The sequence below is a fragment of the Zootoca vivipara genome, chromosome 1, assembly GCF_963506605.1.
Source record: "Zootoca vivipara chromosome 1, rZooViv1.1, whole genome shotgun sequence".
In the NCBI taxonomy this organism is placed as follows: domain Eukaryota; kingdom Metazoa; phylum Chordata; class Lepidosauria; order Squamata; family Lacertidae; genus Zootoca; species Zootoca vivipara.
In genome coordinates this window covers 99,866,178-99,891,367 of record NC_083276.1, presented here as the reverse complement: position 1 = coordinate 99,891,367, position 25,190 = coordinate 99,866,178, and the positions used below count along the sequence as shown (strand labels likewise).

Sequence of the window (25,190 nt, the reverse complement as noted above, 5' to 3'; positions counted from 1 at the left end):
TTACATACACTTTCAGTGATGATATTGCTTCAAACAGGACACTGGTGTTTTCATGGAGTACCATAGATTTGCTATTACCGGTAGCCATTGTGGCTCAAATGAGCCTCCATGTGTATGCCAGTTGCTGGGCAAGCAACACTGGTGAAGGCCCTTCATACACAGCTTGTGGGCTTCCTGGAGCATCTGCTCTTGGCTACTATGGGAAGCAGGAGGCTTGACTTAGGTGGGCCTTTGGTCTGAACCAGCAGCCAGACTTCCCAGGCTCGTCACTGCTTTGCCTAATCTCACATTATTCTGACTTACTGGCTCAGAAATGTTATCAGGTATTTTAACCTGGGTCTTCTGTTTTAAGTTCTGTGTTGCATTAATGGGATTCTTGTGCTGTGTTTTTTAACTATGGGTGTCCAAATTTTAAAACGTTTTCGGGAGGTTGTTTTTCATTTTTGTGTATTGTGCATTTTTAACTATGGATGTTTATATTTTAATATTTGTGTAACTGGCTTTTTATCATTTTGAACTGCTTCAGTGGAAGTTTGTTTCGGCATTAAATGCTACACAAATTTGTTTTTGAATAATGATGGTTAATATGAGGGGAAAATCTGCACAGCGTAAAAAAAAGGCTTCTCAGGCATCTGTTAGACCCCTTACATGGCTGGTGGGCTATGTTGACTGAAGTGAGGATTGGGAAACGCATAGCCTTCCAAATGTTACTGTCAGCCCCAGTCAGCAAGGATGATGGGAGTTGTAGTTCTGCAACACTGGAAAGCCATCCCTGGTAGAATTGGTCACTAGTTGCCTGGACAGCATACTGGGGAAAACAACATGGAAATGTATATGATAGACTGAAGGCATGGCCTACTTTAAATGGAACAAACAGCCAATTCATTCAGTTGAAAGGTGGATGTGCTGAGGAAGTGAAATGGCCAGCAGGTCACAATTCAGCATCATTGATAAGATGAGAACATCCTGAAGTCCAGAGTGCACAGATGCTAATGTTTAGTGGCTGCTTTCCAGCAAGTTGGTCACAGGTGACCTCCATGACTAGGATATCTTCTCACCTATCAAAACCTACCCTGCACCTTTATAGAAGTGTTTGCAGAGCAGCCAGATGTCATGGCAGCTACATTGAAAGGTGTCATATTTCCCCCCCCTCCCAGTTTAGACATGTGCACCGGTGGCTAACTTTGATTACGCATCAGTCACAGCACATTAGGCAATCTTCCAGCCTGCCAGTTCTGCCATGCCCATCTCCAAGCTAAGTGTCATCAGGAAAATTGTAACACTCTGAATTAAGGGGTTCTAAAGAGAGAGAGAGAGAGATTACATAGCAGTCAACCTGCAAGTGGACTTTCAGCTCAAAGGTAAATGACCTTCGTCTCAAGTGCCTGTCATTGAAAATGTCCCTCTCTGAATTCATTGGGCATGGCGTGCCTTTGTCATTTAACACCTACGGGAAGTGGTTGCAAACCACTCACTTTGGGAGAGTTTTGCATTCAATTTGTAGATACCCAGGAGAAAACTATTAGTTCTCTCCCCATAACCCCCCCCCCACATATAGCCTGGTCTAATATCCATGACCCTGACTGTTTCCTCAGTGAATGTAAAACAACACGATGTAGTAAACTGGAGTGTCAGACTATGACTGGAGAGAGCCCGATTCAAATCCCCATTCAGATATATAAAAGGAACCTCGGCAACAGAGCACACAAAGCTCTCAGGTTCAATGTACAGGCAGGACCGGAGAAGGACTCCTGCAGGTCAATGCAGACAATAGAAGAGGGACAGGGAGCCTGTGACCTTCCAGATGTTCCAGGACTACAACTCCCATAATCTCTGAGCGCTGGCCATACTGGCTGGGGCTGATGGGAGTTGTAGGCCAGCAACATTTGGAGGGTCACAGGCTCCCCATCCCTGCAATAGATGGACCAATGATCCGACTCTGCGATCTATATTGTGAAACATATGGGGTGACGTTAGTCCAGTCACTATTTCATAGCCTAATGAATACACAAGGTTGTTGTTAGGATAAAGGAAAATGATGGCATAAGCTTATGTAGGACAAAAATGGAAATTACAACAACAGGAAGAAGACTCAATATTAAATAAATTTACTGCTGTGTAACTAGCAGAGACAGATCTGCAAGTGTGCTGACTTTTGTTGATGGAATAAAATGTTGTCTTTAAAATGACACGGAGCTTTTTCTTATGCAGTATGCAAAAGTTGATTAGAAGATCCCACAAGGATCTACCAGTATGTTACATTTCTGTTCCTTCCCCTTCTGCTTGGAGCACTCTGTTTCATCAGCTGATCTGAGTTCAGTCAAAGGCCTAGGGCCTAATCTTTCACAAACAAACAACCTAGGTAGGTTAGGCCCTAGCTCCAGGCTGTGTGATTGAAACTCTTTAAGTTTTGGAAAATTACAAGTTGGAAGTATAAAGAATATGCTAGTGAACACTTCTCTTTCAAAGAACTGTGTGCCTGTCCTGAAAAACAACAACAACAACTATATTAAGTACAGTAGGGTTTTCCCCCCCTTGCATCCTAAGCCCCTATGACACAATATTCTCTGTGTTTGGGCATGTGCATGCATGTGTGCTCATGGAGTTATGAATGATACAGATTGCATAATCCCATGGGCCGAGGTACAGACAAAGAACCTTAAACAACTGTTTCATAATGCTGAGACAAATACAGTGTACTTGATTACTGACAGAAACTTATTTATATCGCGTGTAGTATGTAGACCACCATGACTCCTTTAATTTGAAACAAAGGTATCAAAAGCAGTCATTGTTTTCCCTCATAAACATTGCCAGCATTCCTCTCTGTGTTCAAAGGGCATCTTTAATTCCAACGGCTGTGTTCTTTCTGGTGGAAATAAGACTTTCCTCTCTGAAATCTCCTATGTGTACCTTAAGGAGAGGGGAGGGGGTGGAGGGAGATACATATTGAAAGCCTGCCAGATACCACATCTGCCTCTCTTTGCACCTCAAAGGGTGAAGCCAAACAGCAAGGTGGCGAAGACGAGTAAACCGATAAATTAACACCGTGAGGGCTACCCTCTCTCTTTCTGTCAAACAACTGTAGGTGATCTTTCCCCCCTGCCCTGGAAAGAAAAAAAACCTCACGCAATCTAGTTACCGGTTGTCTAGCTGGCAAATGCAATCTGTAACACCTGTGCAACAGATACACACAGATGTACGTATCCGGCTGTCAATCCATCTGTGGAAGGCATTGGATGGAGCGGTTTGTCTTTGAAGAGGTAGAAAAGAGGGCAGATTCATGTACACCACAGTTAAGGAATCTGTTTACTCCCACTGCTCATTGTTTATATATTGTGTTGCGTTCATATTTTCTCTCTGTCGTTCTAGGACCGTGCAGGTAACTGCAACTGAGGCAGTATACCAGAGACTCACAGAGCTAGTGGGATCTGTTCTGTGGCTAGCAAAACTTAACAAGGTAAGTTGAAGCGTTTTTTTTTTACTTGATTCTATCTCCAAATTCTATGTGATGCTTCTGATCCCAACCCCCCACCCACCCCCTCCGGCCATGTATCTTAATAAAACAGTCCGGGGGGGGGGGGCTTTTTGTAAAGAAGGATATTTGGTCCATGCCACTGTGTCTCTGTTTCCTATGCGATATGTTGGTGGTGTGTAAATTTTTACAAACAGCTTCTATTATCTTTTGAATCCACAAAACAACAAAGGCGATAATTATAGTCTGAAGATGCTATAGTGTTTCAAACAACCCTACAGTGGTGGTATTACAAAGAAACTGTTTGGTTTGCCTACAGCTTTTGCTGCACTCAAAGACATCCCAATTATGCTTCGCATTTCAGCAAAAAAACTTCTGTCCTTAAACAGAAACAGCTTGTGTGAAACCTCTTAGAATTCTCCTTTTAAATTTTTTTCTTGATTCTTCTGTGAATAAAAAATGGTCCAAATGGTGGATGCAGCGGGAAAGACCCCCCCCACTCTCCCTTGTACAAATTACGTCTGGCTTTGTGAATATAGGTACATTTATTTATTTATTTTTAGTTGGGGGGAGGAGACAGGGATGATGAGGGGGATAAATGTATGTCATTTAAAACCTCTTATGTACATCTGCTACTTGTCAACCCGTGATCTCCTGATCCTTGAATATTTGGCAACCCTGTGATTTGCGATAATGGAATTACTAGGGGGAAAAGTTATCAACAAAGACAGTACATTATAAATGGGAAAAAGTTAGGCTTCAGATGTTTCTGAGATGAATGAACTTTGAAAAGGATGTAATGGTACTGGTGGGGGGCAGGTCAGGGGCCTGAATGTTGTGAACCTTTCGAAGAAACCACAAAGGTCTTTAAATATAGACAATATAAGCATTACATGGCCAGATCCTAAACTGGAACAAATCTTGGTCAGAGCTGTAGCTAGGTGATCTTGTGCCCCTGGCAGAACCGCCCAGATTGTGCCCCCTAGCCATGGACAAATTAGCTCTTCTTTCCACCTCTCCTCCCACACACACCCCTCCATTCAGTTCACCCTCTATTTAAAACCATTTCTTATGAGACAGTAATCGAGATTTATATTTATGGACATATTTTAGCCGATTTTGTAGCCCCCCCCCCAATCGTCTGCGCCCCTGGAGTGGGCCCACCTCACCACCTCCTAGCTACGGCCCTGACCGTGGTAAATTGAAATCTGTTGACATTTATTTCGGCTTAACACTCTAGATTAACTATTATGCTGAATGGATAATTTAGTTGGGCTTCAACTAAATTGATCTCCCTGCTTATAATGTAGCTGTTAGAGAATGAAGAGTGCCCATGAATGGGAACTCCAGGATGCGGTTCACAAGGCCTCCACATCCTATAATCCAGCCCTGGCAACGAGTGTTCACAGTATAACAGTGAGTGAGTTTTGTGGTATGATGCCAGATCACAGATCTGCACATCTATTGGATTATAACTCCAAAGGAGAGAGATGGTAAGCTCTTGACCTTGAAGTCTCCAACTCTTGGCCTCATTACCTGGCTTGTGATAACAGCCACAGGGCATGCACATCCTATTCTAGTAAAATTTCTAAAAGTGTGCTGAAAACAAACACTTCAAAATGCTTCATATTCGTATGTTTTGATACTGAGGAGGCTTCTGATTACGTTAGACTGGGATAGCTCAGTCGGTAGAGCATGAGACTCTTAACTCAGGCCTGTGGTTTGAGTCCTATATTGGGCAAAAGGTTCCTGCATTACAGGGGTTGGACTAGGTGACCCTTGTGGTCCCTTCCAACCATACAATTTTATTCTCTTTGAATGGTGAATTGTAGCCATTCCTCACTTATCCCACTGGGAAATAAACTAAAGCTGTGCTCAGCCTCCCATTTTCTCTGTAACCAGGGCATTTCCGTATCTGGTTTGTGAAGCTGTGTATGTACATTGATGAGCACAATCTACATCTATCTTGTAGTTTATCAAGAAATGTGTATTTTGATGTGTTTCCCACACACATGCTATGGGAGAACATCCATGCCTCCTCTTTGCCCTCTGGTGTGGACAGGGGATGACATGGAAACATATCCAACTGTACAGATGTGTACAACAACATGCAAATACGATTTGAAATGCAACGGGGAGAAATGACCTTGCTACATTTATGGTCCAGCTCTCAGCTGGAGCCTTCTTTATGGTCCAGCTGAGAGCTGGACCATAAAGAAGGCTGATCGCCGAAGAATTGATGCTTTTGAATTATGGTGCTGGAGGAGACTCTTGAGAGTCCCATGGACTGCTAGAAGATCAAACCTATCCATTCTTAAGGAAATCAGCCCTGAGTGCTCCCTGGAAGGACAGATCGTGAAGCTGAGGCTCCAATACTTTGGCCACCTCATGAGAAGAGAAGAATCCTTGGAAAAGACCCTGATGTTGGGAAAGATTGAGGGCACTAGGAGAAGGGGATGACAGAGGACAAGATGGTTGGACAGTGTTCTCGAAGCTACGAACATGAGTTTGACCAAACTGCGGGAGGCAGTGCAAGACAGGAGTGCCTGGCGTGCTATGGTCCGTGGGGTCACGAAGAGTCGGACACGACTAAACGACTAAACAACAACAACAACATCTCAAGTCAGTGGAGAGCACATGAAGGCCTGCCTGGCCTGGCTGCCCAGCTCTCTGCTCACTTGTTTCGCTTGACTACTTTCTCACTCAGCTGGGCCCCTAGATTGTTCAGACCCTGGGATTCCCTCGCCCTGTTGTGGGCAGGTGGGTGGGGGTGGCAACGACATGGGGAACTTTGGAAGGCCTGCCTGGGCCGCCTGCTTGCCTACTCACTTACTTGCTGTGCCATCCTGCCCACTCATGGTGCCCGCTTGCCTGCTTCGCTTGCTTGCTCTGCCTGCTGTTGTCATGCTACAGTTGCTTGGCCACCTATTGGAGGCCATGTGAACTACAGCATGGTGACATTTTCTCCTGTACACGAATATTATATAGTAAAATAGATAGATACGACATTCTTATCTGTTTTACATCAATTCTGTCTCTGATGTAAACTCTGGGCCTGTGCTTTTAGTGTTTAGCCTGCCCTTATGCACTTGAAGAAATGTTTATGCTTCTAAAGTCACTGGACTCCAATATGCTCAAAGAAGAAATAACTAAATTGAGGCAAATTTCAAAACAGACATATTGCTCTGTAGTTGTTCTTATGGAGAAAATGTTTTAGGCAGTACATTAATAGTTTAACATCATGGGGTATGTTTAAAGGAACTACTATCAGCCGGCTATGGTTTTCCCAGTAGTGATGTATGGAAGTGAGAGCTGGACCATAAAGAAGGCTGATCGCCGAAGAATTGATGCTTTTGAATTATGGTGCTGGAGGAGACTCTTGAGAGTCCCATGGACTGCTAGAAGATCAAACCTATCCATTCTTAAGGAAATCAGCCCTGAGTGCTCACTGGAGGGACAGATCGTGAAGCTGAGGCTCCAATACTTTGGCCACCTCATGAGAAGAGAAGAATCCTTGGAAAAGACCCTGATGTTGGGAAAGATTGAGGGCACTAAGTAGGAGAAGGGGACAACAGAGGACAAGATGGTTGGACAGTGTTCTCGAAGCTACGAACATGAGTTTGACCAAACTGCAGGAGGCAGTGCAAGACAGGAGTGCCTGGCGTGCTATGGTCCATGGGGTCACAAAGAGTCGGACACGACTAAGCGACTAAACAACAACAATCAGCCAGCACTTCCAGGTTATTGTGCCATAGTGGATTTACCTTCAGATGCCTTGCCAAAAAGTCCTTATATTATTGAAATGACAAGTAATATTGTGAAGCTTCTGCTCATTCGTTAGTCCTGGTCCTGAATGGGGTAACTGTGCCCCTGAAGGACCAGGTGCGCAGCCTGGGAGTCATTTTGGACTCACAGCTGTCCATGGAGGTGCAGGTCAATTCTGTATCCAGGGCAGCTGTCTACCAGCTCCATCTGGTACGCAGGCTGAAACCCTACCTGCCCGCGGACTGTCTCGCCAGAGTGGTGCATACTCTAGTTATCTCCCGCTTGGACTACTGCAATGCACTCTAAGTGGGGCTACCTTTGAAGGTGACCCAGAAACTACAACTAATCCAGAATGTGGCAGCTGGACTGGTGACGGGGGGTGGCCGCCGAGACCATATAACACTAGTCCTGAAAGACCTACATTGGCTCTGAGTACATTTCCAAGCACAATTCAAAGTGTTGGGGTTGACCTTTAAAGCCCTAAACTGCCTCAGCCCAGTATACCTGAAGGAGCGTCTCCTCCCCCATCGTTCTGCCCGGACACTGAGGTCCAGCGCTGAGGGCCTTCTGGTGGTTCCCTCACTGCGAAAAGCAAAGCTACAGGAAACCAGGCAGAGGGCCTTCTTGGTAGTGGCACCCACTCTGTGGAACACCCTTCCATCAGATGTCAAAGAGATAAATACCTGACATTTAGAAGACATCTGAAGGCAGCCCTGTTCAGAGAAGTTTTTAATGTGTGATATTTTAATAAAATAAAAAAAATCCTTCAGTAGCACCTTAAAGACCAACTAAGTTCGAAACAAAATTAAAAAAAATTCCTTCAGTAGCACCTTAAAGACCAACTAAGTTCGAAACAAAATTAAAAAATTCCTTCAGTAGCACCTTAAAGACCAACTACTGAAGGAATTTTTTATTTTGTTTCGACTCAGACTAACACGACTACCTACCTGTAACTGATATTTTAATGTATTTTAATTTTTTGTTGGAAGCCGCCCAGAGTGGGCAGGGTACAAATGGGCAGGGTACAAATAAATTATTATTATTATTATTATTATTATTATTATTATTATTATTATTATTATTAACAAATCCTTCATGCATTTACTCCTAAAGAGGTAAATGATCTATGCCCTTGCATACAGCTTAAGTTCAGTTTAGGTGCAGTATGTCACAATCAACACTTTCTCTCTCTCTCTCTAGACTACAATCCTGTGCAGTGGTATTAAGCCCTGGGAGCAACCCAACTAAACACAGTGAAATTTATTTCTCAGGGTCAAACTACAAGTGAAGCTAAGAGTCTGAATTCTCTAATGGGGATTTCCCCTCCCTCTCCATTTAAGAAGAAGGGGCAGTGAAAGTCAGGATCATGGCATGCTTTTGTGCAGTGGAAGAGTCCAGGCAAAGCAAAGGCAGAGTGGGAGGAGTATAAAGATGAAGATGGTCCATAGGCAGGAAGAGTCTCCAAGAGTCTCTAATCAGCAGACCAGTCTCAGCTGACTGTGTTTTATAGGGATCAGAATGTTATAATTCAATGGTGTAAGAAAGCATCTTGGGTTGGTGTGGCCTATTACCTAAAGCCCATATCATTAGCAAAGGCTGAAACCCCACCTCCAGATCACCAGTTCAAAACCTACATTAGGGTTGATTCCCAAAACAGGACTGCCAAACCTACTTTTGCAGTTATTGCTGGCACAATAGATATGTCAGCGAATAAATTGCTGTTTTTAAAATTTAGCCCACAAAGTTTTGACTAACCTCATCCATATCTTCATAGATATTCTTGAGCCTTCTCAGTTGAAATGTTGAGAGATTACAGTTAACAGATGCTTTTATTAGATTCAAAGCTCTGTGTTGGCTTCTGGGGAGATAGACCAAGATGTTGATCAGGTCACGGATAATGTAGTTGTTAACGATTTTTTTTTTTAAGAAAAACCATTAAAAGTCATTACTCCTCATTGAGATAATTCTGGCAACATTATTCTGTAGAAGTGCACCTTTTGTGTAACAACAAAATGACAAAATTGAAATGTTAAAAGTAGAGCATCTGAACAAAAGCCTGTGAAATCATTTAGACAAGATCATTGTCCTGCCATTGTAAAAGAACAGGGAAGTGACAGAATGGGGCAGGGTGGGGGTTGAAGAGGCACTTGTCACAATAAGGTAAAGAGGATTCCTCTTTGTTCTGTCTATCCTACTTGGAAGGGTTTTCGGCTAACGGCAGAGCACCCTCCTCTGGCAGCTTGCCCAAAATGAAAGTCTTCAGTTTGGAGACGGGAAGCCTCTTTCACAGGGGAAAGAATCCTCTTTGTAATTTAAGCCTGCAGCTATGTCTTAAGAGAGAGGTATGGCACTCTGTGGGATAGATAATCATTTGTGTACAGAATCAGATGCTTACTTCTGTTATGAATGGAATGCTACTATCACTGTGTAATCACTACTACAGGTACTTCGTGTCTCAGTTTACACTGCTTATGCTAAAACTCCTGCTGTTCTACCGGAGTGGAAGGGAGGCACAGTGGAGGCTGGCCTACCAACTTCACAATCTTGCCTCCGCAAGCCCCTGCCTGCTTAACTTCTTACTTACAACCAACCTGGGGATGGCTCTGCTGGATTTGTCTCTGCCTGTGCCTACTGTTATTCTCCCTGCCTTCTGTCCTACCAGTCCCAGTGGGCACTAGTCACAACTAGGGCAAGGCAAGGCTTTCCACAAGCCTTCCCATCATTGGTCCCTCATTTGGTTTCCACTCTGCGACTTTCCCTTTAACGGGTTGCTTTTTTCTAAAGAAAGGAGCCACATGGTTGTGAAATGGAGAAGACGTTGAGTAAGGCCTGAGGGTAGCTAGGAAGCAGCTGGAGAGGAAAAAAGCAAAAGGGTAGTTTGCGCTGGGAAATAGCTGTTGGTGGACGAATGCCAAAATATAGAGCGGGAAGGATTTGATGTAACAGCAAGTATGGAGCCAAAATGGAGGTTGGGTATGGTGTTATCACCGCTTAAGAGTTTGGTTGCACACACATTTGAAAGCTTTTGAATAAAATGGCTTGGGAGATCTCATTTGCCTTGAACCACCCATAAATGTGTTTTAAGGGGGGAAATGCATTCGTTTTATTTGGTGCTGCTCAGCCATGAAACTCACTGGGTGACATTCAGTCAGTGTTTCTCAGCCTAACCAACTGCACAGGGTTGTTGTGGGGATAAAATGGAGATAAAGAGCATGTTGAAGTAAATTAATAGTAATTAATATTCCGCTGACCAGCTATGCTGTCAGTCTTCCCCACCCCTAGGGGCAGAGAGGGAACAGCAGCAAAGCTCTGTGTCTTTTATGTCCAGCCTAGCAGACTCACAAGGCCTGGCAAGGGCTCCTCCTCATGCCATCCTCCATCATGGGAGCAATGGGGCATTTCATCTCAGCTGTCAGAACATATTGGCCCCATCTGCACTCCACATTTAGAGCAGTACGTATCACCCCACTTTATACACCTATGGCTTATTGGGAGGAAAACTATGAACCGTTAAGGGTGCTGAGAGTCATTAGGAGTGGAGATCCTTATTTCCCTCACTGAGCTACCACTCCCAGAGTTACCCGGGGAAAGGGCTTGATTGTTTAAATCACTCTGGGAATTGTAGGGGCCTTCTCCTAACAATTCTCAGCAACCACAACAAACTTATATTTAGGGAAGCCATGACTTTTTTAAATGTACAGTGCAGGTGTACAGGCCAATGTTGCTACTTAAACAGGGCAAGGCAGAAGTGGCTGCTTTTAGGAACAAACTCAAGGAAGCCCATGCCCTCGCTCATTCAAATCAAGCTACCCGTGCTGATTTAGGGCTAGCATGCCGCAGGACTGTTTAAGGGAAAATACACTCCTGTTGCTGCTTTCCAACCGTCTTTACAGAGCCTCGGCATGCAGAGCCCTTTGTTAATCCGTGCACCAGTGAACCAGGAGGAGCCTTGCTGCACATCTTGCGAAGTTGGGCTTTCCCTGTTGTGTCCTATGCTCAGAACGAAGGCAGCTCTAGGCTTTGTCCTAAAACTCCATGAGGCATGGGCAGCCCAGGGGCATTATCTTTGATTAGTGCTGCTTTACTAAACAAACGGGAACATTGGATTGCAATAGCAGCCTAAGCAGCAGACCGAATACTAAATGCCTGCAGTGGCGGGACACTTTGCTGAGCAATATACTGTACAAGGAGCTTTTGTCATAAGTGTTGACCCAAAACATTTGGTCCATAAAAAGAGTTTACAGTCGCGGGGGACTCCTGGCAGCGATCGCTTTAATGCAGGATCTGTGTCATGGCGTAAAACAAATTACTTCAGACATTGCACTAAATGGGTGGAAACGACACAGGAAATGGCCCCATATAAAACAAGAGGCACACCAGTCACCTATGCACAGGGGCACCGTTTTGAAGCCGACGTGAACACATGTCCTTGGCATTGCAACACAGTACAGCCCATCGCATTTAGAAACTTTCCCTCCTCATGGGTGCTTCTACCAAATACGGGCACTCCTCCTGCACGAACATTTTGGAGAAGCGTCTGGATGCAGATTTGTTTTTATTTTTAGAAAACATTTAAAAGGAAATATTATCCAGTGCACAACCTACCATAGCACAGTCATTGATTAAGTTCTGCATGGTAGTTTGATAAATCAGATTCACTTTCTGTTAATTAATTTGGATATATTAGCAGTGGCATGATCCAATATTACTAGGGATCATCTCCAACTTTTGGTCACTCTCAAATCATGCATTTAATTTCATCTCTGATATATTTTCAACCACGAGGGCCAGCCCTAACAACCGATTTCACATTGCCTCAGTGTAGCTTATTTCCTTCCTCCTGTCATAGATAGTGGTGGCACCAGAACAAGAAGGGGAAAAAGCGGGGGCGAGAAAAAGGCCAGACAACAGGCAAAATGAATTTCTGGGCAGCCTTCTGAGAGAAAAATATTTCATATTAACAAATCCTAAACATATTTTCTCTGAAGGAACTATTGCTTTTGATGGTGTTAATTATTAAGCAGGCTCAGGATCTCAGCCCATATTTATCCCTAGCATATTTCAAAAAGTGAAAACCGGACACAAAAATTGTCAAGCTTTTTAAAGTTTTCCCCAAAGTTTGTGAAATTTCCCCTGTTTATGAGGTCTGAATACCGGATGTATGGCAACCCTACCCTGAATGACAACTGTCAGTCAGTTGTAGTTTGTATGTGATAAATTTTTCCTCAAGTAACCAAAAGATCAGCAATTGGGGTGAAGTTGTGAGTTATCTGCTTGCCCCCTTCACTCTGGCGCCATATATGGTGGGCTATGGGGGTAGCGACATGCAGCCCTCAAGATATTCCTGATTTCAATTCCGCTGGCCATACTGGCTGGGGCTGATGGGAGCTAGAGTCCAACAACACCTAGAGGGCCACAGGTTAATTACCTCCTCAAATTTTCCCAGTGAAATTTGCCTTTTAAGGGCAGACATAAAATTCCACTGCCTTTCAACCTTTTTTTAACTGACTGCATTAATGTTTTCCCTACCTTAATTGGTGATGTCAGGTGATTGATAGGTGGTCAGGCCCACCCTCCTGTCAAGTTTGCCATGAGGCCAGTCTTAATAATGATCTGATCTGTGGAGCCAAAAAGGTTCCTACCCTAGTAGTATGAGGAGGAAGGGCGGTAATAGTGAAAGGCCCAATCGAAAAACTGCCCAGTCATATGACCATCCTGTATAAATCAGAGCTACATAACATAAAATTTATATACAGTATTTGTTTGCTGTCTGAGAAAAGTGTAAGATGAGACATGCTGATCTTCCCCCTTCTTCACTGTAGTGTACAACTATATTGGCCATCAGTTTCTTTCTTTCTTTCTTTCTTTCTTTCTTTCTTTCTTTCTTTCTTTCTTTCTTTCTTGTGATTTGGAAAGCTATTCATGTGATAGAAACAGTTTTGGGTATAAAAACTGGTTTTCAGCAGTCTTCTTCTGAGTACAGTCATACCTCGGTTTAAGTACGCCTTGGTTTGAGTATTTTCAGTTTAAGTACTCCGCGGACCCGTCTGGAACAGATTAATCCACTTTCCATTACTTTCAATGGGAAAGTTCACTTCAGGTTAAGTACGCTTCAGGTTAAGTACAGACTTCCAGAACGAATTACACTCATACCTCAGGTTAAGTACGCTTCAGGCTGAGTACTCCGCGGACCCGTCTGGAACGGATTAATCCACTTTCCATTACTTTCAATGGGAAAGTTCACTTCAGATTAAGTACAGACTTCCGGAACCAATTGTGTTTGTATACCAAGGTACCACTGTAATTGCAACTATTTTCTGCTTTCTTGAATGTCGACCAGTTTGTGCACCATGTGGCTAGAGGCTACACACCGCTAGTCATCCTCATGGTTAGAGTTCCAAAGCGGTGAAGTATGGGAGGTGCCACCATAAATGCAAGGTCATGACTGGGTTGTAGTCAGCAGTCTGGAGTGAGCCAGGAGCTGGGAGTCAGGACTGCCCAGAATTCTCCTGCTCTCAACACAACTAAACAAATCAAAGGATCCACTCTTGCCCTATGCCCCATCAATAGTTTATTGATCCAAATCAACCTTTACAAAAACAAATACTCCTTTCTAACTGGAGACCTGTACCTCTCAATTCATCCCAAAGAGAATATGTGGAAGTGATAACAGTTCTTCACGAGAAAAGGGCTCGCACAACCTTTATTTATGAGAGAGCATGGAGGGGGGTTCCATTAAGTGCCCACCCTCTTTAAATTACTTTGCAAACTGAGCTTAGGCACATGTCACTGTTTTTACGAACTCATGTGCTATGCTCTCCCAGTAACAAATAGGAGAGGGTGCCTATTTTGACCTCAGAAGCCTGTTCAAAGTCACTGTGAGCTATTATTTGAGTAGCTTGAGGTGAAATAATGTTCAGCTCAGCTTCCTGGAGCTGCATTTGAAATGCAATTAATTGACTGCTGTTAGTTGTCAATTAACATTTATTATCAATTAGTTCATCAAATTGATTAGTTGGCAGGACCTTAAAGCCTAAATGCACTCCTTTCCATTATAAATATGTCTATAAGGGTAAAAGCAACTTGCTAATTGATGTCAAACTGAAATTGCTTATGTTGGTCAAGATACAGGCGAGTACACTGTATTTTAAAAGCCTATTCAACACATTTTGCAGAAAACAACACAGTTTTTTTGTTTTTGTTTTTTAAAAAAACCTTATTTATAGGTGAAATATAAAAAATAAAATCAGAGTAGACGGACAGGTATGGGAAGGGATTGTTAATCAAGATTTTTCTCTCATCTATCACTGTGGCAATGACTGATAAGTGTTTCTTCATACACTTCAGTAGCACCTTAAAGACCAACTAAGTTTTTATTTTGGTATGAGCTTTCGTGTGCATGCACACTCTTCAGATACACTGGAAACAGAAGAAGTGTGCATGCACATGAAAGCTCATACCAAAATAAAAACTTAGTTGGTCTTTAAGGTGCTACTGAAGGAATTTTTTTTATTTTGCTTCGACTCAGACCAACACGGCTACCTACCTGTAACTAGAACTCTTCATACACTGACCTGGTTTTCATGTAATAGTAAACCATAAACTATGGATTACTGTGAACAAGCAGCGTTCTGTTTTATGCAGTTCAGTCATATCCACCTCTCTCCTCCCTGTGCTGCTCTGGGAGGAAACAAACAATACACTGGCTTAGCATCACACATGGACCAATGTTCATGGTTTGGTTTGATTCAAGCAAACCATTGCAACAAGTAAAGGTAAAGGTAAAGGGACCCCTGACCATTAGGTCCAGTCGTGGCCGACTCTAGGGTTGCGGCACTCATCTCACTTTATAGGCCGAGGGAGCCGGCATACAGCTTCTGGGTCATGTGGTCAGTATGACTAAGCCACTTCTGGTGAACCAGAGCAGTGCACGGAAACGGCGTTTACCTATTTATCTACTTGCACTTTGACATGCTTTCGAACTGCTAGGTTGGCAGGAGCAGGGACCGAGCAACGGGAGCTCACCCCGTCGTAGGGATACAAACTGCCGACCTTCTGATTGGCAAGCCCTAAGCTCTGTGGTTTAAGGCTGCACTCTGCTTTGTTCCCTCTTGATGCAGCACAGGGAGAAGAGGGGAAGGTATGATTGAGCAGTGTGCACTGGAATGCAGCTCATTCACAGTAAACCATGGTTTGTTCAGGTCATGGCTTACCATTATGTGTGGGTGAAGCCTTTGTACTTCCCTTTAAAAATGGAATGCGTGAATGCAACCGATATCTGTCAGTTGCAGTCATTAGCCCAATATCAACATATCTACCACCAATAGTTGTTGAGTTTTTCTGCTGTGCTTCCAGACACACACCTGCTTTTTGTCCTTCCACCTCCCCACATGCTACAAGCAGGGTTTTTCCCCCTTATCCTCTGCCCAAAGTTCCTGCCATATTTATCAGTTTCAACGTTTAGCCATTTAAATGTTTATGTGGTTGCACTCCCCCCCAGAACCCCCCCATCTCTTTCATTTTTAAAGAACCCCTCTATCCTCAAATTCTGAGCATGGGAGGGCTTGTCACAAGCACCAGACAATCAGTACTCTGCACTGTTAGACTGGAAAATGAAGGAGGTGACTTTATCAGTGTCAGTGGACCTAGCCAATTTGCACACAGCATAGACACCTTCTCCTTTAAGCTAAAGGAACCAGTTGTTCCTGGGCTCAATTCACTTTGAACTTTTGCTTGTCCCAAAAGGCTCATTCTGCAGCTGGTGCTGCTCTCCCCAAGGTTGGTGCATCTGCATCAGGCCTACTTTAAGGACAAGTAGAACAAATTATTATATAAGCAGCGGCTCAGAGGTTTTATTCTTCCATCACTGAAGTGTATCAGCGTCATTAAGGAGGGACATCTATCTATGCCTGAAATAGAGGAAGGGGTCCTGATTTGAATACATGTATTCTTTCTTTCAAAAGGTATACGTGTCAGGAGTGGGGGGGGAGTGTTAAATTTGGGTGGAGGTGGAAGAGCTTGTTTTTTTAGGTATCACTTTCTTTTCTGTTCTTTTACAGGCCAGCTAAGCACTCGCCTAGGGAATATGAGTTGTGTGTGTGTGTGGAGGGGGGGCTCAAATTTTGCACAACAGAATAGGGAACAGCTTATTTATTTACTTTCTAATTAGTGTTTACTGAAGATTTTTTGTGTTGCAAAACAAACAGCGAAGAGTATGTACAGCATCTCCGTTTTTGATTCGTAGTCTTTTTTTTTTACAGTTCGTTTACTTTTTGTTTGGGACACATCGCTCTAGGTATCATGCAGTTGGGCGAAAAGAGAGGGAGATGGGAGGGTAACATTATTTCATTCTTTGACACAGTGTTTGTGTGGGGTATTGTTTCGGCATCATGGACGGGTTCTTTATTTGTACGTCTATTTATTTTTAATAGGGAGCGGTTCAGTATTTGGCGGCTCATAGCATTTCTGTACAGTTTTCAGCGTATTCAGCTCTCTGCTTTCTGTTTGTGCATCATGGACCTGAGTGGCAATTGGTGTGTGTTTGTGTGCGTGTGCTTCTTTTTATGGACACTGAGTACCTGCATTAAATGGTTCTTCATGCCCCCTGCCTTTTGTGAGCAGCTAGACTGTTCCTATCTGCCCCCTCCAAAAATGAAAACGGGGGGAGGAACACCCTGTGACCTAAATATGGCTGAAAGACACTACATGTGACCCGCTTAGCGCGCCTGTCATGGCCTGGAGCCACAGCAGGAACTCTATTAGTGGGAACAGCACAGATGCTACCAGATGGCCAACATATTGTCCAGAGATGACCCATGTATAATTGCAGAAAAGTTCAATACATTCAGGTTTTGAATTTAATTGCATTGACCACCTTAGCTGCTGCTGCTGCTGCTGTACAATTTAATGTATTTAAGGTGGAAACTTGCTCTCTCTGAGTGCAGGAAGATATCCAACTGCTTTTAACTTCACATATTTTATTGTTCCGTGCAATTTAACACCTGAACACACAGATGTGAGCGAGGCTGTCCTTATTCCACTCTTCCCCCACCTTAGCTTCTCTTCGCCTGAGATTTGAATCCAGAAGCAAAACTTTCTAGTTCAGGGAAGGAGGCTGAGGGGGGGGGGATGAACCCTGTGGAGTGCCACGCTCATCGCAGGATTTGTGGCACAGTGCATACAGCACTATTTTCAGGGACACATCTCAGCACAGCTGTGAAGGTCATTGGCCCTCACAGGGCTGTTCTGAAGAGAAAGGAGATACGAATTGTAAAGCAGGGCATTTGAGAATGCCATTAATCATAGTGATGGCTTTATTTTGAGTAAGGACTGCTGGAGTTGAACTCACCAAGTTGCCTTTTAAGAGCCCCCTTCACATGTTAGTCGTGTGAAGGGACGTCATGCAGTTAAAAGTGCACCTCTGCTGTGCTTCTTTCCCCATCTGGGACAATGGGAACGTAATTTGGGGCTTTGATGAAACAACTACACTGCTTGCTTGGTCTGAATCAGTTGGAATTCTGACTCATGAAGAAGGTAGGTTCATTTTCCTCATGGCCCTTCATTCAGCATTCTGCACACAGGCCAAGAAGCAAGCCAAAGAAACATTATTTTTTGCTGCTGCAGCAGCAAAAAAAAAAGGCTAATGCTATTCTAGGCTGTGTTAACAGACTTATAGTGTCCAGATCAAGAGAAGTAATAGTACCACTCTATTCTGCCTTGGTCAGACCACACCTGGAATACTGTGTCCAATTCTGGTCACCACAATATAAGAGGGATGTTGACAAGCTGGAACCTGTGCAGAGGAGGGCAACCAAGATGATCAAAAGCAGGCATCCCCAAACTTCGGCCCTCCAGATGTTTTGGACTACAATTCCCACCTTCCCCAACCACTGGTCCTGTTAGCTAGGGATCATGGGAGTTGTAGGCCAAAACATCTGGAGGGCCGCAGTTTGGGGATGCCTGATCAAAGGTCTGGAAAGCAAGCCTTATGAGGAACAGTTGAGGGAGTTGGGTATGTTTAGGCTGGGAACGGGGAGACTGAGAGGAGATATGACAGCCATCTTCAAATATCCGAAGGGTTGTCACATGGAAGATGGAGCAAGCTTGTTTCCTCCTGCTCTGGAGGGTAGGACACAAACCAGTGGCTTCTTCAAGTTACAAGAAAGGAGCTTCCGACTAAACATCAGGAAGAACTTTCTGACAGTTAGAGCCGTTCGACAGTGGAACAGAGACTCCTTTGCAAGGTTTTACTCTCTCCTTCCTTGGAGGTTTTTAAGCAGAGGTTGGATGGCCATCTGTCATGGATGCTTTAGTTGAGATTCCTGCATTGCAGGGGGTTGGATTAGATGACCCTTGGTGTCCCTTCCAACTCTACAATTCTATGATTCTTTGAGTAACAAAAACTGAAAACTGATGCATGCTGTTTGTATGATACAATCTTTTGGTTATAATTTTTTAAAAAGTAACTGAAATGCCATTTTCTGTATATTTATATAGTTTTCCCTTAACACAAGTAAATGGCTAAATCCCCACACCTAAATAATAATTAGGTAGGCTGGTATACCTAATCCCACCCCTGCTTCAAATAAGAGACAGGTAGCCAACGTGGTACCCTTCAGATTTGTTGGACTCCCACCAGTTCTGTTAATCCTAGTCAGCATGGCCAGTGGTCATTCTGAAACGCCTGGAGGTCATGGCATTGAAATAAGACATGAGCCAGGGTGGACTGTCTCCAGGATTTCACACAGGGCTCTCTCTCAGCCGTACCGGGAGGTGTTGCATTATGGGATGGAAGGGTGGGGAAGCTGCTCCTAGAACTGGCACACTCTAAATAGAAATTCACGGGAAACAGGATTACACCTGCTGGCTCCCTCACACTGCCTTTACACACATTTAGTGTAACACCAGCATAGAGGCTATCCATGTTTGTGGGCTGTGTGTCAATGTTATGTTGCTGAACATGTGTAGGCAAGGAGGAACGACCCTTTCATATGCATGCTCAATGTACACCCCTGCGGCATGGAGTTTGTCACAGCAGCATTGCATCCACAAGGGAAGGACCGCCGAGGGAGCATTCACATTATCATGTTGCATGCATACGCGCTTGTTTCAGGTTGAATGTGTAGATCTGTGGGATCCAATATGGTGGCAGCCACAGTCCTAGTAGTGGCTGTCTAGATTATTATTATTATTATTATTATTATTATTATTATTATTATTATATTTGTATTCCTCCCTCCTTGGCTGAGGCCAGACTCAGAGTGGCTAACATCATAAAAGCAACACAATATGCATAAAAACAGACATCAATGAATTAAAATACAACTTTTAAATTAATTCAGACAAGTTAAAATCTGGGCAGGCGGCAATTATCGGGTTGGAATTGAGAGTGGTTAATACTTGCCAGGACCAACTGTTTCCACTGACCTGTGAATGGGTTGGAGGCCTCCTTCAGGCTTGTTTTATACAAAGGAAAGTAAGTCAAACTGCATCCTGCCCAAAGCCCTGGCGGATCCATCTTGCAGGCCCTGCAGAAATATGTCAAAGCCTGCAGGGCCCTGGTCTCTTGTGGGAGAGTGTTCCACCAGGCCAGGACCACGGCCAAGGATCTTCAAGGGGTTGTTGTTAGCAGACCGTAAGGTCCTCCGTGGGGCATACCAGAAGAGGCGGTCCTGTAGGTAGGAGGGTTTCAGGCCGTATAAGGCTTTAAAGGTTAAAACCAGCACCTTAAACCTGATCTTGCAAGTCAAATGCTACATAGAGCTACTGCCATTCAACACATAATGGGAATTAGAGGGATAGAGGGGATGGGGGAATAACAACAAGAACACAACATTTTAAAACATCTAAAAAATTTAAAAATTTAAATTTTAAATCTGAATAATCGTGTTCTATACTAGCACCTACCAGACACATTGGGTTGATTCAGCACATAATTGGGCTCTGGCCAGAACTGTTTTTTAAAAAACACACACCTTTATAAATAATTGAAATGGCATTATACTTAAAACACAGGAAAGCTTGTTTTAGCACCCTCCTATTACCCTTCAGCTAATCAAATGCAACCCTCCACCGCATGCATTTTTTATTTGATCATTGCCTCTTGAAGGGCTGGGCCCCCTGCCTGCTGTGCATTGTGAAGGGGGATATTTAGGTTCTGCGTATAGGATAATGATAGTGCAACATGTAGCCGATGAGAAACCTTCCAAGTGAATAGTGCAGACAGATCAATTCACATGCCACCAGCAAGTCCTCTTTTCCAAACTGTTTCTTTTGAGTAGCTTGTCCTCTTTGCTATTTGCTTTGGGAAGGACTAGGTGCATTGATCGTATTTGCATCACTTTTGTTAAAAGTAAATGTCTGGTGTGGGGTGGGCCAGGCATGCCATGGAAGCTTGCAGAATACACCAGTACTGGTGAAGATTATTCTGCAGACAATGAGACGTACTGGAGTTTCTTCAGCCGGGACTGCCAGCTTTAAGAGAAAGAAAGGGAGAATAGGCCTATTTTGTAATGTGGAGAGTGTTTGCATGTAATGATAATAAGCTATGGCTAATGGTTTAGTGTGAATGCACAGATTGCTCCCACTTCACTCCCCCCCCCCCACAAACAGGAACAACAAGCCATGAACTTTGGCTTAGCGTTGTGCCCTGCTGGTCGATCATTGTTTGTTTTGCTCAAACAAACCACTATAGTTAAGCCAAGAACGAAGCTTGGCTTCAGATCATGATTTCTTTGGAGCAAAACAAGCCACTGTTCCCAAGTTTAGACATAACACCAAACCGTGGAGGCAACTAGTGAGCAACTAGCAGGTCACACAGGACAAGAGGAAGGGTTGGGTGTGTCCTATGGATTGACTACCTGTGCACTAGAGGCTTGGCTTGTGGGAGTCTTTTTCTGCTACATCTTTTTGTGGCACAGCTTGTAGCATACCAGTGAGGACTATATAATGAAATGAATATATCAGAACTGGTGAGTGGGTAGTCCTGCCTTTGAACAGAGGGCTCCCTCCGTTCCCTAGTGCTCCTTCCTGTTTCTTGGAATGTACACTGCCTGCTCCTTCCTATTCATTAGGCATTAATGAAGGCTGATTCATTTCCGGGTCCAATTTAAAGTGCTGGTACTTACCTTTGAAGCCTTAAATGGTTTGGAACCCAAATACCTAATAGCAGGGGTTTCCCCCCCCCCCCCCGTAACTCACTGGAATAGTAACTTGCCTGTGCAGTCAAAAGAATTCACCTAAATATTTTGTTTAAAATTTAAGATAGTTTGAAGAAGATAAGGCATTGTCTAGTGTGTTCAAATGGGGGGTGTCACAACTGCACAGAATTTTATTATTTATTTATTATTGCATCATTTATATAATCTACAGCATTTATAGCCCACCTTTCCTTCAAAGAGCCCAAACTGGCACATACTGTTTGTTTGCTTCCTACCCATATTATTATCTTCACCACAACCCTGTGAGGTAGGTTAGGCTGAGGGTTGGTGCCTAGCCCCCAAGGGTCACCCAGTGAGCTTCATGGCTAGCTAAGTAGGGATTTGATTCCTGGTCTCCCATGTCCTAATCCAAAATTACAGACACTACACTACACATGCTCTTTTTTTTATGAGACCCACTATCGGATTTATTGGAATTAAGAATAAAAAGCCCTAAATGGCCTCGGTCCAGTATACCTGAAGGAGCGTCTCCACCCCCATCGCTCTGCCCGGACACTGAGGTCCAGTACCGAGGGCCTTCTGACGGTTCCCTCGTTGCGAGAAGCCAAGTTGCAGGGAACCAGGCAGAGGGCCTGCTCGGTGGTGGCGCCTGTCCTGTGGAACGCCCTCCCATCAGATGTCAAAGAGAAAAACAGCTACCAGATTTTTAGAAGACATCTGAAGGCAGCCCTGTTTAGGGAGGCTTTTAATGTTTAATTGTTTTATTTCATTTTTCTGTTGTAAGCCGCCCAGAGTGGCTGGGGAAACCCAGCCAGATGGGCGGGGTATAAATAATAAATTATTATTATTATTATTATTATTATTATTATTATTATTATTATATCAAGTGGGGGGGGTAGGATTTGGAACCTGGTGCTAGTGCAGTGGGCAACCACCTACAAAAGTGGGGCCCTTAGGTGGCATACCTGGTGCCAGTGCAACGCCCTAGAGCTGTATTATGATGGGGAAGGTGTGATAAACTGAAATAGTAGCAGCTTAGGGGAAAAAAACATTTAAAGGGTTGGGTCGCGGGCAGGCGTTGTTGGTGGCCCCTGCCAGGGCGGCAAAATCCCAGCAGATGCCTGTGGATGTTACACCATAGTGTAGCATAGCTCTTTGTTGCTATTCTCCGTGTCCTGCGCAGCTACCTTTATTTTTCTTTTTAACAAAACAAAACAACACCCCAAGTCTGGAAGATTCTCATATGCATCTGCTCTGTAACATCCAGCTTGGCCCTCAGCCCAGCTTGTATGCCAGCACCAAGCACAGGAGTGAACATAATAATATTATTGCTATTTATTGCCAGACTACAATTCCCATCATCCCTGACCATTGGGCTATGCTGACTGGGGCTGATGAGAGCTGTAGTGCAACAAGAGCTGGAGGGTCGCTGGCTCTCCCCCCCCCCCCCCGGTGCTAATCAAAACTTGCGTCGTCTTCTTGTCTTCTGTGAATCAAAGCAAGAAAGCTCTGAAAAAGTGCATACTGGAAAATAATTGTACGTTTCCCACTTCAGATCTTCAAGTGTAGTAAACTGCTGTGGCCCACTTGATTGTTGTGAGCCTAAGCTGACAACTTGCCCCAGTCGTCTCATGCAATCATTTAGGCTGATTTAAGAGCGACCCAAGCTGTGCTTCCGTTTTTGGATGATATATCTGGAAGCAGAATCTCACCATTGCCGTTTTCTAATACGGTAATTCTGCAGGATGATGTGCTGTTTTGTCATTTGCAGAATGAGGAGAAGCATCCTTCATGGGGGGGATATTATTTTGAAAGCAATTGCTGTTCATACCAGTGTATTTCCAAAATTGAATTATGTGTGTGTTTTTTTAAAAAGAAAAGAAATAATCAATTCTTCTGAGCTTTGGGTTATATTTTGTGTAACTAGAGATTACTTATAGAGAATATGTCTTATTAGCTTCTTCCTGCAGTCACATTTTGTAACATTCAGGTAAATAAAGCTGATCCTAAAACAGCAATTGATGAGTCTGACTAAGGGAGGGTTCCTAAGCATGATGATTTTACGATGAGTGTAAGGAAACAGGAATCTGCCTTGAGCTGACTAGGACTAAAGGCTTGTCTGGCCCCAGTTCAAATTGCCCCTCAACCATAAATTTACCAAGAAACTACTGCTCTCTCGGCATTCTGCAGAATGGGGGCAATAATAATGACCTTATAGGCTGGTATAAATATGCTTTAAGTCCATGTACTGAAGGGCTTTAAAAAGCTGAAGTGTGCCACATAATGCAAATACTAATGAGGAGAATACCAATAGAAATAATAATAATAATAATAATAATAATAATAATAATAATGGCTTTTTGAATTGGTGAGAATTTCAAAAGTAGTTTATGGTGCATTCAGAGGGGTAAAAAAGAAGAAGTTATAAGTGAAGCTGTGAGCCTGTGTAGAAAAACTCTGGTTTGTGGCATTTTGAGTTTTACTGAATGAACAGCAGTTTTCTAAATATGGATTCCCAGGATTTCCTGTTTGCACTTTTGAAAGAGACTTACAAGGATTCAGATATGCTGTAGAGAAGGAAGAAGTCATTTGTATAAAGGGACAGCAGTCTGCATGGAGGGCTTTGTGTGCATCGCAAGTGTGTGGCACCACCACCAGGTAGATCATGTGGTTCAGGTGTCATACCTCAGGTGATGTGGACTTTCCCCCAGACTTTCACCTGTGCCTTTGTTATTCATAGTAGACATTTCAGCCACTCCATGACTAGCCAGCCATACCCAGCAGTTACAGCTTGGGTTTTAACTATAAACAACACTATCTAGACACCTAATTTAGTTACACTTGTTTTAAATGTTTCATTTGGCTCATCTCTCTTCCAATTATGGTTTCATATACAGTGGTACCTCGGTTTATGAACACAATTGGTTCTGGAAGTCTGTTCATAAACTGAAGCATTCATAAACTGAAGCAAACTTTCCCATTGAAAGTAATGGAAAGTGGATTAATCCGTTCCAGATGGGTACGCGGCGTTCGTAAACCGAAAATTTGTAAACCGAGTTGTTCATAAACCAAGGTTCCACTGTATATGTTTTAAATGGGTTTGTTTTAGTCATGTTTGTATATCATTGGTCCTGTACACAATTTGAGGGGGATAGGTTAAATTTAGCAACAAAATAATCTTCCGAGGTAAGAGGACTGCTACTTTGAAACCAAACTACAAGGTTGCTATTGTTAGTACTACTCGTATTACAAGAAAGATAATGTTACGCTATCTAATTTGCATTCTTGCTATGATGATGCCTTTTGCCATCCTGGGTGGATGTGATACTTTGCAGACACCTGTAGAAAGACCAGTGCAAGTCCATATACTGGTCCAGCCAAAGATTCAGTTAGGAAATTGTATCCAGTTAAGATTTTTCAGATGTATGTTGTTTGAAAGTCCAAGAGACAATGGTTGAGATGAGTCTGAGTTCCAAGCATGAAATTGGCTTATTTTGGGCAAATTGTGTGGTCTAACCAAAATGTGTGGGTTTGGCCTATAAAGGGTAACTAGGCCAGTCGTGCAGCCGTCGCTTCTATGAATTGATTCCCTACGTTAAAGAACACAGCTGTCTGCAAGAATCAGTGATTATATTCTTAGTACAGTATTTCATTTAAATTTGGCACTGCTGGATGTTGCTCAAATTACCAACTGAGCTTCAAATTCCTATTGGCTGACTGTTGATGTAGTCATAGGAGTCATAGAAACTGATAGGTTGTCTCTCAATCACAATTCATAGTTATATAGTTTT

The 25,190-nt window shown here is 43.4% G+C and overlaps 1 protein-coding gene across 5 annotated transcripts in view; it reads left to right on the top strand.

Moving 5' to 3' along the window:
* GTDC1 (glycosyltransferase like domain containing 1) overlaps nt 1–25,190 on the top strand; it is a 340,919-nt gene that overhangs the window by 242,494 nt on the left and 73,235 nt on the right. For 4 of the 5 annotated variants that reach the window (XR_009558256.1, XR_009558255.1, XR_009558254.1 and 1 more), the window contains one exon: nt 3,373–3,460. Coding sequence is in view for 1 of the 5 variants with exons in the window: in XM_060279574.1 (XP_060135557.1) it covers nt 3,373–3,396 (24 nt within the window). In the remaining 4 variants the exon portion in view is untranslated. Of the gene's footprint in view, nt 1–3,372; nt 4,571–25,190 lie in introns of those variants that run through there. The other variant, XM_060279574.1, reaches the window with a different exon arrangement.